Source organism: Patiria miniata, unplaced genomic scaffold, assembly GCF_015706575.1.
Source record: "Patiria miniata isolate m_02_andy unplaced genomic scaffold, ASM1570657v1 HiC_scaffold_19, whole genome shotgun sequence".
NCBI lineage: Eukaryota > Metazoa > Echinodermata > Asteroidea > Valvatida > Asterinidae > Patiria > Patiria miniata.
This window is the reverse complement of record NW_024037057.1, coordinates 17,430,391-17,446,897: the sequence shown is the minus strand read 5'-3', so window position 1 is coordinate 17,446,897 and position 16,507 is coordinate 17,430,391. Positions and strand designations below refer to the sequence as shown.

General features: G+C 41.5%; 2 protein-coding genes across 2 annotated transcripts in view; one reads left to right on the top strand and one right to left on the bottom strand.

Annotated features, from left to right (window-relative positions):
* Positions 1-1,805: 1,805 nt before the first annotated feature.
* LOC119725956 (zinc finger protein 335-like) lies at positions 1,806-10,180 on the bottom strand. The gene is made up of 4 exons (XM_038197584.1): positions 8,050-10,180; positions 5,874-6,119; positions 3,479-3,655; positions 1,806-2,908 (listed from the first exon to the last, which is right to left on the bottom strand). The coding sequence occupies exons 1-4, from the start codon at positions 9,913-9,915 to the stop codon at positions 2,855-2,857; spliced, it is 2,343 nt and encodes a 780-aa protein (XP_038053512.1). The 5' UTR covers positions 9,916-10,180; the 3' UTR covers positions 1,806-2,854.
* Positions 10,181-10,884: 704 nt separating this feature from the next.
* LOC119725498 overlaps positions 10,885-16,507 on the top strand; it is a 30,725-nt gene continuing 25,102 nt past the window's right edge. The window contains exon 1 of the mRNA XM_038196903.1: positions 10,885-11,076. The gene's annotated coding sequence lies outside the window, so the exon portion shown is untranslated. The remainder of the gene's footprint in view (positions 11,077-16,507) is intronic.

The window sequence follows — 16,507 nt, the reverse complement described above, 5'->3', positions numbered from 1 at the left end:
ACCGACCCGACCCGACTGAAAAGATGTTCAAACCGACCCTACCCGAAAAGATGGACAAACCGACCAGACCCGACCCGAAGTCGGTTTCGGGTCGGGTTTGCACATCATTAGTTCGAAAGGGGGAGGGTGGGGGATGTACATCACAGTACAATAGGGGGCGCCGTCCATGATACAGATGTACAGCATATATACTTCAGGTTCACACGCTTTCACCCATCAAAACGGAAGGAACAGCGCGGTAGTCTCGACCAGGACACAATCAACGGCGGATCCGGGGGGGGGGGGGGGGTGCTAACACTCGAGTTACGAATTTCTTGAAACTGGGACGAATCGTGTAATCTTGACCAAATATGACATTTTGTTTTGTAAATTCTAAATCGGAATGAACAATGGAGCCCAACAGCGTTTTGGGATGCAAATAAGAAATATCTTTCCCTGGAATTGTAATTATACCAGCGTTGAATTAATTGGGACAAGCTATATTTCAACACGCAAATTCTCACAGTCCCGTTATCTGTTGAAAACCGAATGTTTCATTAAAAAAATCACAAGACGCAACTGTCTTTTTCTGTATTAGGCCTATTCATTTTATTTTTCAATCAATCATACCCAATTATTCCCTTACAAAGGATCATATAAATCTGGAAATAATTTCTCTGTGTATATTACTTAGCCATGATCTTATTTTGGAAGAATATATTTTGCCAAGCCAAAAACAAAATGAAGCCGTCCCAGACTAGTGCAGTACCTGTATTGGTAAATCGCTAGCTGCATTTTCCATTATATTTTACCATGTAAATGGATCAAGTAATATGCAGCGCCTCCAAAATTTAACACAGCACGATATTCATCATTTGTATATAGCCTATGAAGAATTTATTTTCCAAAACGCCATAAATTGTTTCCTTGTAGAATGCTGCCCTCTCCTGGCTACCCAAAAGCAGGACTTAAGAATACAACCAACTAAACGGAAGTTTAGAAACAGCTGTAACATACTGTTTGTATAATTTTGAAAGTTTCATAACTGGGCAAAATGTCCATTTTTTTTAAATGGACGTATCACGATTTTGAAATAAACTCTTCAAATATCTGTGTGCCGGGTTGGGACGTACAATGTACATGTATGATTAAAGTCGACTCTCGTTTAATACAAATAACACAAATTCTGGTTACAGCAAACATAAAGCCTTGGGCTCAACTGTGCATTATGTGCACGATGAATGGGACCAGAACTCCACTGTCGAGTGTATGTGAATGCTGATCATTGGCCTAGGTTAAAAAGCAAATTTGCTGATAAACTGAGCAGATTCGCGGATTAATTATGCAAGAAAAACTGCATCTTGACCCCTAGATTTTGACCAATCAGTGGGCGCTTTCTTTATCGGGTCTTCGGTCATTCACCGTTGTCGCGTCATAGACATGAAAAAAAAACACTTTATAACAGCAACAAAGGCTGTGGTCACGCGCTCTGTATTATGTCACATGACATGCGTCTGGCTGTTGTATTACAAAACACTGCATTAGAATTGACCAATCACAGTTTTAGTCCTGATTTGGGAATGAAATGACGTCCCGATTTAGTAAAGTCGACTCCGATTGGCTGAGACGCGAGATCGCATAAATCTGCATGCTTTGACATATCAGACGTTATACAGGCGACTTGGACCCTTGGATGATACTCAGACTACCATCACCCCAGCCCTCACAAAAAGCATCAACGCCTCACAATCTGTGCAAGTATGAATAACTGACGACCTCCCCCCTCCCCATCCACCCACACTTTTTATATCTCACAAAAAGGCCACTTTTTTGAACAAAATTTACATTTGAGATAGCGAGATGCTGTATGTATAGTCACTGTCACATGACAGACTACTGACAGACTGATTCATTTTAGCCCCGCCCTGTGATGTCCTGACCAATCGGCAGTTGTGATTAATAGCTAACAGGCTTCCCACAGACATCCTCAATAAAATACCATGTCTTTTCCAAGACAAATCTTCGGCATTACATTTGTGTGTTTTTATAAAAACCAAAAAAATGACACAAATATCGATATCGCCAAAATTGGCGATTCGACGGTTTGTCAGCTGCAGCTGCTCTGCGACGAAATGATGTGTACTCCATTTACATGTACCCTTGTACATTTGGTGTACGTGTAGTTTATTGCAAGTCAGTTGTGCATGCCAGTGCACTCCAGCAGAAGTGCTTTGGAGGAATCTTTGACTCACCAGCCGGTTTAACCATAACCACAGACATTAAAGGTTGCTCTTTCAAGTATTTATACCAAACTCTTAAAATTTCTTGTCTTGATTTTGAGATTCGGAGCCCCCACCTGTGGTAAATCAGTCCTAATATCAAATCCATAATGTGACATAGTGACGAAGATGTAATTTTGCTGGTAACCAGCTAATGTAAGGCATGCGTTCAAAGTACCAATGAATGATGTGCTATTGTGGTTGCCAAAAATGTCACGTAAAAGGTGACTTTTAAGTCTATTTTATCTATGCCCAAATTCAAACGCGAATTACTTGAAACAGGGTTTGCGCTTCTTCGTCGGTATGTCAGCTCTGCGACGATTTGTGTGCAACTGCGTTTGACACACACATCTGGAACATGCAATGTGACATTGGAGGTGTGCATGTGTTGATGCCATCGTGCACAGCTAGTGGGCAGAGCGTAACGAGCAGTCTCATGATTTTACACTGCACGCACATACCCTGCTGTCCACTAAATTGTTCAAGTCGTCTAGTTGCACAATCTTTCTGGCTGCTTTGTGAAGGCAGGTTGAAGTGCGCTACACCAGCAGCCTCAGTGGAAGTGGGTAGACATGGTTGATTCCAAGTTGACCTGCTCACACGTTATGCCACACTGCCTGGACGGGCTTAGCTTCACAGCCAGACACAAGCTACAAAAAAAAAAAAAAATAAGGATATCAATGTTTTTAAAAACTTTTCAGATATTCAAACTGCATTTTTGTGGAAATTACATAGTGTTTAGACCATTCATGGATGCTATCACTGTAATTTCATGGAGTCATCCTTAAATGGTGAAAGCACTGTGCTAGCTTTTGCTCAGATAATCCGTCATGGGACAGTTGCTTTGAGTAATAGCCAGCACAATGTATTTGCCATTGAAGGGGGCCAATGGTTGCACAATAATTTGTTATAGTCTGAATCGACAATGAGGTTCAACAGTCAGAAATGACAACATTGAACATTATTGTAAATTTCGACCATTTTTAAGTTAGTCAACATTTGTTTGTAATTTTTCCTAGGCCGCTGTTATAATATATGCTTTTAAATACATGTACTAGCCCCCAAATCCATTATTTTTGAAAATTACAGCAGCGCAAATGTTGTATTAAATTACCTTTAAATTAAACATTTTAACTCACTATTTTTGGATTACATTTTCTATACACCCTGTATCGGTCATGTTCTTACCACTTCCCCCAAATGTCTGGGCTTGTACTTACTGACTGGCCCCCCACAGTCTGGGGAACAACCTGCACCACCGGTGTGGCCAGGGTTGTGGGCTGGTAGTCGGCCATGGTGGTATACTGCTGCTCTTGCTGTGGGGTCTGCTGTGGGGTCTGATGTAGGGTTTGTTGGCTGGCTTGAGCGAGTGTACCAACTGTTTCAAATCTTGTTGGCTGCAAGTTTCAGAAAGTTAAACCTTCATTTAGTAACAATGGAAAGGTAGTGAACACAGGTATCTATTAAAAAAAAAACGTTTGTTTTCTCTGACGGAGAGGGGGTTTGTTTCCACCTTTATAATATCTTCAAGTCAACTTGAATCCTCAATCCTGATTGGTCGATCCATGGCAACAAGCCGTGCTACATAGCACGGCCACGGTCCATACCGCACTCTGCGTTTTGAGCTTTTCCAAGATGCGCGCACCATTGCGTACAAACCATGCACGTGTAATAGGATAAGCACTTTTTGTACAGCATGCGTTTCATCTTTATTGTGCGTCAAGATTGCTTGATGATCAATTCGTTATCACGCTCGCGCTCATGGAACGCGGCAAATGTAGTGCGTCTGTGTCCCACATACCACTTGGCCTTCGGCCTCGTGGTATGTGGGACACAGACGCACTACATTATTCCGTGTTCCACTTGTGCTCGCAGGATAACTCATAGTAGACCATTTGTAATATGTGCACTATTTTCCTTTGAATCAAGAGAAGTGCTCAAATTTAGACGGATGCTTAAAGAGGTTGTGGAATGCTCGAAGACATTTCCGTCATTTTTCGGGTATATGTAGCCTAAGGTGTGATGAAATAAAAACGACTATTGTTTCTGTCATGAAATGAGTACAAAAGGTACTTTTGAGAGCTGTTTTTCAGCTCTCAAAATCACACCTTAGGCTACACATACCCGAAAAATGACGGAAATGTCTTCGAGCATTCCACATCCTCTTTAATAACTAACCTGATGAGGTCTAAGCTCTGCGAATGCTGTATATTTCAAGAAAACAGAACAAACATAAACACATTGTTCTGGATCTAGATTTCAAATCCAAATTTGCCCAGTCTTATTTTGAATTGCGCCCTCTTGTGACACTATCCCGGAATCAGCATTCAGGACATTATTCTCTTTCAGCCGATTAACGGCCCATTCACGGATTCGCCCATTTGCAAACCAACTACAAATCAGAACGCATGGGGGCAGATTCACGGAAATTTCTTTGGAAAGTGTTGTTTTCTACAAACGGACAGCATCCCAGAAGGAATTATAATTTCAAAGGGAGTTTAGTGTCATTACTATGTTTAAACCAAGCGTGCACGCCGCGCACGCTAAGACGCGCGGCGGCCCGGCACTATACGATCTTTGTGCTATTAAGACCACAGCATGCATTTAGCAGTAGAAACCTTGCCTTTGAAGTTGATGCAGTTGCCTTGATGATCATTTTGCATTGTTTTGAGAACCAACAATCATGTTAATTTTCATTATTGTGTATGATTTGACTTTTATTGTTAGCCTTGAAAAAGCTGAAAAGAGGTAGTGGATATGTTATAATTTTGTGAGTTTTGCTTGTTCTTAAAAGTTTTATCATCCAATCGAATGACAAAGACCTACTTGGATGTTATATAAAACAAATAATGAATGTTTCAAATTTGTGCAATGGTGAGAATATTTTCATTCATTTGAAAGATGGAATGTGACATTCAATCTTTTAACTCATGAAAATATTCTCACCAACGCACTTATAAACATTCATTCATAAATACCTTAGACAGTTTACGCATTCCTATTGGTTGAGAGCCCGTCACGTGGCTGGTCTTAAACGGATGATAAAGACATGGCTAGCTGGTCTTAAACACTTTTCCAGTGTCACAATAAAATGTGGACTCCTAAAAATCCAGTGCCTCTTATCGTTTCATTGGTTGAACGTTCACAATCCTCACGTAGGCATGCGCAACACTACAAGGGAGTCCGAATTTTGTAGTTCTAAATTCAAAACGCAACGCGCCAGGTGCGTCGCGCAGAACATGATATGCGCGCGTATCTCCATAAAAGGGTTGTTTACATCTTACTCGCCAGCTGAACACTCCTATTATTTTGCAAGAGGGATGTTTCAAAAAGCATAAAGTGAATTTGTTGAACAAAATCGGGATGTTTTGAACGAATTATATGATTTTTTTTTACCGAAAAGGTATTTATGAATGGGAATAAATTTGTGCTCCGTCGGTATTTATCACTCTGTTTAAGACCACTTAGAGTCTGGGTGCTGATAGTTACCCGAGCCGGATCAGCACCCAGACTCTAAGCGGTCTTAAACAGAGTGATAAAAACCTCTCGAGCACACTTTTATTCCCTTATTAATTGTACACTATCGAGGAACGTCCTGACCAAGGCTACACCCACCGCTGCCTGTGGTCTGGACACAACCTTGGGTTGCTTCTCGGCAGTGCTTTCCTTACTGTGCGTCTGCACGTGCACGTTGAGAGCACAGCGTCGCTTGGCAGCATACGGGCAGTACTGGCACTTGAAGGGGCGCTCGCCGGTGTGCTTGCGGGAGTGGATGTCCAGGCCTTTCTTGTCCACGCAGGAGAAGTTGCAGACTTGGCACTTGAAGGGACGGATGGTGGAGTGCTTGGCCATGACGTGTTTCTGCAATAAAAGATGGAAGCCGTTTCTTTAAAGATACAGTCCATCAGTTGTAATTTGTGCATTTTGTTTGTTGGACCCAACAAACATGCTCAGAATCTAAAGAAGGGTGCTGAGCAACTAACCTCGTGAAATTTCAGCTCAGCTTCAGCAATATTTCAAGTAAAACAACATTCTAGGATCTCAATTTCAAATAAAAAATTGCTGAATCTGTTTTGAACTGGGCCTGAATTCAGCGTCCGAGACACGTTCTCACTTAGCTGATTGCAGCTATGGGATGTCACGCACTAATTCGATGAATTATAGAGGGCGCGCGTATGCGTCGTGTCAACGCTTGCGCGCGCTTTGCCGAATAAAAAAACCAAACTACTAAAGGTAATTTCCAACAGTGCGTCTTAGCCTCTTAGGTCTTAGACGCACTGTTGGAAAGGCCTTCTTTCATTGATTTCTTCAAAATGACAGCATGCCAGAAAGAATAATTTCACAGGGAGTGTTTAGTCCCCTTACTTTTTTCAACCAAGTATGTTTTTCAACAATAAATATGTCAGTTACTTTTTGGATAGCTGCAAATGATGGACTGTAGCTTTAACAGCCGTTCAAAATTGGCATTCAAGTCTTTGGCCAAGCAATTGTTTTTGAAATTTATGTGAGGCGTTCTGGCAAAAAGAGACATACATGTAAGTGGGCAGAGGTTGAAATGAGGATTTTTGCTTATAAAAGATACATTTTTTGGCGATGTTCTAAAAATTATAATAAACAAAACTGAGCCTGAAAAGCCTCTTTGAAAATAAAGTCTTCAAAACTGAAATGGAATAGAAATTTTGGAGAAAAAAAAACAAAACACAGATTAAGCGGGTCAATACAAGGCCAAATATAAAAAAAACATGTTTAGCGTCCTGCCTTTTTGAAAAAAAGAAGGAAGAGGCCCTTTTCTGTTTTTCCCTTCCAAAATGGCCGCCCGACCGGACAATTTTTCAAGATGGCCGCCAGCTTTTTTTGAAATGGCTGCCACTTGGACTCAGGAATGACATACCACTTACCAGCTTTATATTGTCTAGAATGCAATAGACAAAAAGGCCAGAAAGATGTCATTTTTTGTGCTTAAAAAAAAGAAGAAGAAAAAAAGGAGGCGGCCTCCAAAAAGGAAGCGACCGGGACGCTAAATATGTTTTTTTTTTTTATTTGGCCAATTGGGTACAACCCCCCTCATCTGGGTCTCCCGTCCCCCGAATTAGATTTCAGCCACAATAGAAATGCCATTGAATTTGGGAGTGTGATGTTTAGGATATTATTCATACTCATAGCATTGCCAACATCAACTAATATTTGTTTTTAAAAAATTATCAAAAACATTGTTTTTTATAAGTTTCAATATTTTGAGATTTCGCTCGAGGGCCTGTTTCTAATTAGGATACTGCACTGTAGATGTTTCTGATGACAAAGATACGCCAATGAAATGGTGCAATAGTATTATGCACATGTGGTGTGAGGCACACACTTAATAGGACATCAGCCTCGGTCCAAACCCTTGGCCACCGGTATCAAATGAGGGGAATTACATCATCATAGCGAATTTTGGCAAGGTAGGCTATACACCCTCCAGAGTTAGAATATATGTGAAAGCATTGCAGCGGTGTCACCTTTTTGGGTGTTACATGTATCACCCTTTTTTTCAAAATGTCCATCAAAATGCTTGTTACCACTCTAGGGGCAGTAGGCCCCTATACCTTGCGCATGCGCACTATAATCATTTACAAGGTATGCCCTGATTTGATACTGGCCAAACCCCTAGGCTGATGGCCTATAAAATGCGTGCAACATGCGTGTGAGCATGACGACACCTCGTAGGTATGGCAATAACCGCAGGTTTACATGTATGTATAGTTGACAATTTGAGGCTGAAATTGTCTGGCATTAGGGGCCTACTATTAACCTTCAGTGTACTTCCATCAGCACTTGCATAGTTGCAGAGTTTACATTTGTAAGGCTTTTCCCCAGTGTGCTTCCTCATGTGCACAAGAAAGTTGTCCCTCTTCTTGGTGCTGTATCCGCAGTGTTCGCACACGAGGGGGTTGAGGGCATTCTTGTGAAGCGGGGACGAATAGTGACGCGACAGACGCTCAGCGCTGACGTAGGACTTCTTGCAGAGATTGCAGAAGAATTCCGACTGGTGGGTGGCCTTGTGGATGGCCATACGGGCAGCGAAGTGCGTGCAGTAGTCGCAAACGCTGCAGTTGTATATCAGTCGGGACAGCTGGTGTCTCTTGGATACGTGGTACTTGACGCTGGCTCGAGTGGCCAGCGCCAGACCGCAGATCTCACAGAGGAACTTCTTGACCTGCTGATGCTTTTTCTGGACGTGGCGTTCCAGCTCGGCTCGCGACTTGTAGCGAGCATGGCAGGAGTTGCAAAGGAATAATTTTTTACCCTTGTAAGCACGGCTGGTGAAGGGGGACGCGATGCCCAGAGACTCGCCTGTGGGGATGACAGCTTTGCTCTTCTTGCTCTTTTTGAATTGGATGGCCGTAGGTGGCCCGTTGCCCTGGCCATGGTGAAGGACTGTGATCGTAGTGGCCTTGGGGTTGGACTTGGAGGCCGTGTTGGCGATCTCCTGTATGTCGATGTTTGGAGCGGGAGAGCCAAGCCCTATCTGGACTGGGATAGGTTTTAAGAGGGTGTCCTTGCCGCTCAAATCCTCCTGGTTGCTCTGCTTTGTGTTGTCATCACTCGTGTCTTCATCTTCAGCCCCAGCGTCCCCAATATCGTCATCATCATCATCATCCCCATCCAAATCATTATCATCGCTCTCCCCCTCACTGTCTTTCTTGTCATCAACCCTCAAGGTTTTAGCCAGCTCCTCTTCATTGACAGTCACCAGGGTCACAAGTCCTCCTGCTTCGGATCCACTCATTTCCATAGTTGTAGTCAGTCCTGTTTTCTGTTTTAACTCACAAAACTCGCTGTTTGTGACTTCAGGGATGGGTCCTGTCCCTGTGACACTACCTGCGGGTACCTGGCTTGTCGTCGTTATTTGTTTAGACTTCAACACTTCTGGGTCATTCTCATGCCCGATTCCCATCAAAAGTTCCAACGCATTCCCCTCGATTGACGCTGCCTTTGCTTGGCTGGTTATCTGCACTTGTACCGGTGCATTGCTGCCTGCCTCACCGGATACGTGAGGAGTACTACTCATTGGATTTAAAGATGGCACTTGTGCAGTAATTTGTGAAGGAAGAGCTGTGTGTTGATTTTCACTTGAAGATGACACTGGAACAACAGTTGCCGATGAGCTGATGACAATCTCTTCCGTTGTCGCCATTGAAATGCCAGGTTCAGGGAAATGTTTCTCGGTCATGTGTTTGGCCATTACAGCCTTCAACGCATTGTGGAACTTGCAGAGTTTACAGCGGTAGACCTCCACCAGAAACACGTCTATGTGTTCACTAAACATGTCAAATGTCCTCATCTGCTGGGAGGAGGGCTGTTGTGTCTTCAGAAGGGTGACCTGTTTCATAGGCGCCCTAGCAGTGGGCAAGAGCGTGGGCATGGCCACTGTGGACACGCTACCCGAAGCATTACCGACCGCCGGTGCGGCCGGTAAGTGACCGGCAGCCGCCGGTGCAGCCGGTAAGACCGGTACCGCATGACCCCTCGGATCCGCCGGCGGTATAATGCTGATCATGACACTACTCTTCGCTGGTGAACTGCCGGCCGTCTTGTGCTGCGGTACATCTGTGCTTTCTACCGGTCCGGCGCTCGTTACCACAATCGTGTTCGTTTTCTTCTGTCTGCTTGCCATGCTGATTCAGCTCACTGACAGTGACACTGTGAAGACTTCCTCATGACAAATTAATACACTTTCTGGGGGAAATTACGACAGAACTTGTGTCTCAAAACTTCATGAAGAACTTCTATGGAATTTGCTATGGTCTGTACATATGTACGTTCCAAATTTGCCGCGAGATGGTGTTGTTTTCATGCGGAATTTTGAGCAGCATAAGGGGTCTTCCGTGCAGCGCATGCATGCAGTTTCCACACAAAATTCAACATGGCTGCGTTGACTGAACTACGTGTACATTTTATTTAGCATAATTTATTCAACGAAATTATAGTACTGCAGGTGGGCGGGGTCGGGAACGGGGTATGGCGGGGGCCGGGGAGGGGGGCTCAGAATTATGTGGGGACGTTCGAGCTGGGTAGATGTTGTACATGTAGGAACATTTGGAAATAAATATGAAACTCCAAGGACTTTTTCCTCTCCAGCTTGCAGCAAAAAAGTTTCCGTTACATGCCGTAAATCGAATAAGGGAAACTCACTTTTTGTCTTATTCCTCCCAGGAATAAGAACACATGTATTCTTATTCCTCCATGGTTCAACTTTAAAAAAAAATCCCTTCATTATTTTTAATACACTGAGATGTTGATATATCCGAAGTTTTCAAGGTTTGCTTAAAATCGATGCCACTATGAAATTGATGTATAACCAAATAAAAGGAAAACATTTTTCACCTTCATTTTCCAAGTTGCCGGTTATTGAATTAAATGCAACCGTTAGGTTTTGTTTACTTTCTGCGTACGATGATTAGCGATCAATATACTATGTATACAAGTAGGCCTATATATACATGTACACATGTACATTCTAATACATTATTTACTAAGCGACGACTGTTTGTTCTTCAGCTGCGATCCACATCGACATCAAACAGCCGTAAACAGAGTTAATAGATTGAACTGAGCATGCGCTCTCTCTTGGCAACGATGCAAAACAACAGTGATCGTGCCCATTCTTTGACGTGCAGGTGTAACGAAATGGTTCATCTGCAGATCAATTTGCAAAACATTCTACACGTGGACTCGGGATTTGTAACTGAATATTTCCATTGATTCGGACTTGGAGTGAATTTTTGTAGTAACGAACACAGCCTGCGAGGACTTACCGAATCAGAATTTGTGGTTGGTGAGTGAGTGCATGTTGATTTTTGTAATGTTTTTCGCCTTTGCCGATCGAGTGTCCAGCGAGTTTGCTGAACAATTGTCACATTGCACAACTGCAAATCCGTACACATGGCGTATTGGCGTTGTAACCCGTATCCAGTCGGCCTAGCGCAGCTGAACAGTCACGGTGCTGTCATCGATCACGGGCACTTCTTCCACCGTCGTAGGGGTGCCATAGTTTTTTTTATCACAAGGATCAGTAATCACAGAAGTAAGATTGAATTGGGACAGGGGAGTAATTGCAGAATACCCCGTATTCTGCAATTGTGCCGGGACGGGAACTAATGCACTGTTTTCTCGGCAGTTAAAGCATTTGGTGTTATGAGCTTGAGCACAATTTCACTTTCTTATCCTATAGTATAGGCTATAGTTTGCATAAATTTTGCAAAGGGTTTTCTTCTGGCCGTACAAAGCTAAATGTTGAATACAAAGTGAACTGATCGATGTGTCTTTGTATATATCGTTCATGCTGGAGTGGAGTTCCTCCCTTCCACTTTTTGTTTTTGGTTGGGGGGCGTTCCAGTTGTCCTTTTTGCCATGTCTTTGTCATGTTTGTCAATGTTAATCTGTGATATGTGTTCCCTAAATACATTAATTTTTTACAAGGACGATTAAACTCATCCAGTATGGTGGTGTACCCTAACGTGGCGCACTTCGAAGCATACCCAAATTTCCTCGTGTAGTGTTGCCAAACCTCTTTGTTGACAAACCTCAAATTCATGCAGTGAAATACTGGTACTTTTACCTTATTAATGCTTGCTGTTTAACCTCTGTGAACAATTTCGGTTTCATAAAATTTAAGCCGAAATTAAAAAACGGTGGCGTCCGGAAATTGGGCACAATTTGGCGGAGTGTTCCCTAACGTGGCGCACTTAAATAAATCTCGGGAAATTCCAAATTAACATTTAAGAATTTCTGAAAACTTGATAAATTCTGATAAATCATTATTATCTCTACTTACATACCCAGCCAGATGTTTGTCACAAAATTATTTTCTTATTTTTCGGGGCATTTTCAAAGGGTTCACTTTGCACTTGAAAATAAAATCGGAAAATCAGGCCAAAATAAGTTTTTCTTTTAACTTTGTAGCGGGTAAATAAATTCGCGATTTATGAACGGGAGTGTTTATAACTTGATGAAATTTCACTTTCTGTGAAATTTCAGTTAAAACTTTTGCTCTAGCTAGGCGCTACAGGCGAAAAATCAAAGTGCGCCACGTTAGGGTACATCAACAATATACAGGCATATTGCATTTGATCTCGATTTTGATCTTGCTACCGTAGTAATTGTGTTCGATCCACTGATACTTAGAGAGTGCCTCTCATACCAGGGTCAAATTCACAAGGGTGACTATACACAAATATTTGTAGACAAAAATTCGGAAAGTCTGCGAGATCAGACCTACCAAGTCTCACGCATCCGGTGTGTGTCACACGCCTCAGCACGAAACGACTTGGGTACGAAACGGCTTGGGTACGAAACAACCTGCTTCACTCAGCACAATGGCTCACACACTCACACGCCATGCACGCTGGACAATTGTAGTCATACACCTACTCAGAAATGGTCTAAAAATATATTTTGTGAGTTGTTTTCGGGACCAGAAAATAAGAAAATCGTTGCTGACAAACTTGTAGATTTGGGTATTGGAGTGGAGACAATGATGATTTATCAGAAGGTATCAATTTGAAGCTACTTAACTTGGGATATTCGCTCAAGGTGCACCACGTTAGGGAACACTCAGCCGACGCCTCCTGACGCCTGAATTTTGGCCATGTCGTACTGTAACTGTCATGCTGTAATCTCACATGCCCAGCCTTTGTGTGATTTTGGCATCTCTGCGTTTGAATGCTATAGTCACATGAAATGTAAGCTCAGTATGAATTAAACTACCTTCTTAAAAAACTGAGCGCGACAAACTTTACATTGTGTGCTGCAAGTAATGAGCTTGCTTGAAACCGTGCTCGGATTTTTATGATGTCTCATAATTTAGTAACGCTACACTTTTTTCACTCAATTGATTCTAATTCCATTTTGTATTTTGAAAGATTAATATTTTAAGCTAAGTACTGGTACATGTATGCAAATTTGGCCTAGCTTGCTAGTGCTGTGATCCATGGATACCTTTATAAGGCCCCAAAAAAGTCTCCGGTTTCTTGTATGCGTGCGCATTGCCGTAGCAGTGCGCGTCGGCAATATTTCAATAGGATAAGATGATGTCTCAAAACCGCCAAACTCACTGGTTTGACTGGAATCCTGTTGCTGCATAATTTTAACGTGAATGGATGGGGTTACGATCGAGTATTTAAAAGCTTAATGTGGCGTCTCTGGGTTCCCATGTATATTTTGCACTGAATTTAGTCGGGCACCATTTCCAGACGGTGTTGTAAGTTTACAATTGTGCGTCTGGAAGCCAGACTGAGGGAGCGCTGGTCATGTATAGATCTGGAACCTGTAAATGCTTTTTAATTGACGCAATTTACCGGTGTGTAAGGGAGCAGACTAATGACCAGCCTGGCAGCTCATGCACGATGTCGCCGTATCAAACGTTAAGTACCGTTTTCTCAGATTTTTGTCTTGACTATCCAAATTTTCCAAAGAATGTTCATGTCAGTCGAGCTCGTAAGTGACCTTGCAGAATTCTCAAGCCAATATGGCTTTACTGAGGTCACCTCAAGCTCCGCTCTGAAGAGAGTTTCAAGAGGATTGAAATGTCATCTGCAACGTCAGCTGACATTTGAAGAATCGCCGCACCACTTTTGGTGGAAGCTCCATACCAGAAACCGGAGACGGTGTAAAACACCAGTTTAATAGAAAGTGTGGGCATCAAGGAATGCTCTGTGTGCCAAGCTGTTTGTCTCGAGAAGCCACCTCGAATCAATAGAAGAACTTTCTCTAATTACATTATCAGCCCATGGGATCAGTTAAAAAAAACCTGTCATTCAGCATCACAGACTGGTGTCTTGACACCTAGTTGATGGTTAACCACTTACACTGACAATAGGGACAATACTGTGGTTAGAAAACTTCAATAGTGCCATTGAAAACCACTAGAGCCCTGTCAATTTACAATCATGACAATAGGAGTACTGAAGATTAAATGCGTCCGTTAGATGCTTATCAACCCTGCCTGGGAGAGCTTCCTATCAATTCTATTAGATTGAGAGTTTCTTTTAATTTAATAGAAGACTGTGTACATACGTACGATGTATGTATTGCATCCCTGTGGTGCAAACATGTACTTTGGCTCTGAGGGAAATTGCACGCAATATTAATTGGCTAGTTTTTATTGGTTTTCTCTTCTTGTTGCAGTATTAAAGTGCAAATTGTACCGATCCTTAAAGGAAACTTTGTGATATGAGGCTCTTATTGACCAACACTACTAGTTATGATCCTTTAGGCTAATTGTGTATCATTTTCTAGGTCCTTAATTTTGGAATTCTTTTTAAGTAGGATAATTTTAAATCAATTTACAGCATGCCCGTCTTCAAGAAGCAACTTTTAAACTTTGGCTCGTGGGTAACTATTGTCAAGAGTGATTTATACAATTTGTATTTTTTCACCATCTTTGTAATCACCTGCATCCCTTTGGATATCTTAATTAACGATCGGAACTGCCGGCCTCTTGACGTTGTCTTGTCTTAAAACAACTTAAAATATTGTGTACGTACACTTTGTCATAATTTTCAATACACCATTTAAAGGGAATGTACATCATTGGCTTTTGCTGTAATTTTCAGAAATGAACTATTTGAGGGGTTAGTATAATAGATCAAATATTGCTACACTGACAAGTTTGAAGTTTTGTGTTCGAAAATGCTGAAAAAACCAAGAAAAACAAAAATGTTCAAGTAGTCTGGTTCCCTGACTCCACTAAAGATGAAATGAATCAATTTATAGATGCCAGAAAATGTTCAGGTAAGGAAACCAGTCTATCTGGCCTGCACCCGTTCATGAACATGTAACCAATAGCAAACAAAATTTGGACTGAACAAAAATTGTAAATTCGGAGCAGTAATTGAAAAGTAGTTAGGTTTTTCCAATGGTGGTTGGCTGACCACCGTTGGAAATTTATACACAATACCACTTTTCTTGAAAATGACTTCACACCAAGTGCCATAATTGTACACGATGCTTTAGACTTTCATTTACCAACATCCTACCGGTAGTAAGCTATTTCGTAAAAATTTGGTAGTTTTGTTTTCCAATGTTTCCAAATGTTTAGGGGATCTCTGGTTTACAAGCCCTGCTGTTTTAGAGACCACTCCACTTATTGTTCAATATCAAAGTTTCATAACTACAAGTGTACTGGTCCTTTGAAGTGAATAAGCGGAAATAAATGAACTAAGCCGGACTACTGAAAAAATAGTGATAATGATGTCAGAGGAACCAATTTCATAGCGCCGGTGTTAAAGGGAATGTACATCATTGGCTTTTGTTGTAATTTTCAGAAATGAACTATTTGAGGTGTTAGCATAATAGATGAAATATTGTTAAACTAACATGTTTGAAGTTTTGTGTTCGAAAATGCTGGAAAAACCAAGAAAAACAAAAATGTTCAAATAGTCTGGTTCCCTGACTCCACTAAAGATGAAATGGATCAATTTATAGATGCCGGAAAATTGTTAGGTAAGGAAACCAGTCTAGCTGGACTGCCTGCACCCGTTCATGAACATGTAACCAATAGCAAACAAAATTTGGACTGAAAAAGGGTACATTTGCAGCAGTAGTTGAAAAATAGTTAGGTTTTTCCAATGGTGGTCGGCCGACCACTGTTGGAAATTTATACAAAAATACCACTTTTCTTGAAAATGACTTCACACCAGGTGTCATAATTTTACAGGATGGTTGAGACTGTCATTTACCAACATCCTAGGAAGGTATTTCGTACAAACTTGGTAGTTTTGTTTTTTGATGTTTGCAAATGTTGTATATTCCCTTTAAAACAACTTAAATATTGTGTGTACGCTTTGTCATAATTTTCAATACACAATTTAAGGGGATCTCTGGTTTACAAGCTTTGCTTTTTTAGAGACCACTCCACTTATTGTTCAATATCAAAGTTTCTTTTTACATGTGTACTGTTACATGTATTTCCTTTGAAGTGAATAAGTGGAAATAAATGAACTGAGCTGAACTAATGAAAAAATAGTGATAATGATGTCAGAGGAACCAATTTCATAGTGCCGGTGTTAAACGCATACCGGTACATGTAGTTTTCTTCTACAGTGTGGAAATATGGAAATAATTATTTGTGCAATATAGCCATCTGAAAATGTCTGAATTTTATGGAATAATGTGTCAGTTATTAGCTTATAGTTATATGTATCGAAGAAAGCCAACAGATGGCACAAAAAGATAATTTGCTTCACACTGTAATGGACATTTGGTGG

Coding starts and splice junctions, on each gene's coding strand:
- LOC119725956 (XM_038197584.1), bottom strand. CDS start 9,915: ATGGCAAGCAGACAGAAGAAAACGAACACGATTGTGGTAACGAGCGCC. Junction 3,656..5,873: donor TGTCCAGACCACAGGCAGCG/GTGGGTGTAGCC, acceptor TGAAACTTGCAG/CCAACAAGATTTGAAACAGT. Junction 2,909..3,478: donor AGACTGTGGGGGGCCAGTCA/GTAAGTACAAGC, acceptor TTTTTTTTGTAG/CTTGTGTCTGGCTGTGAAGC.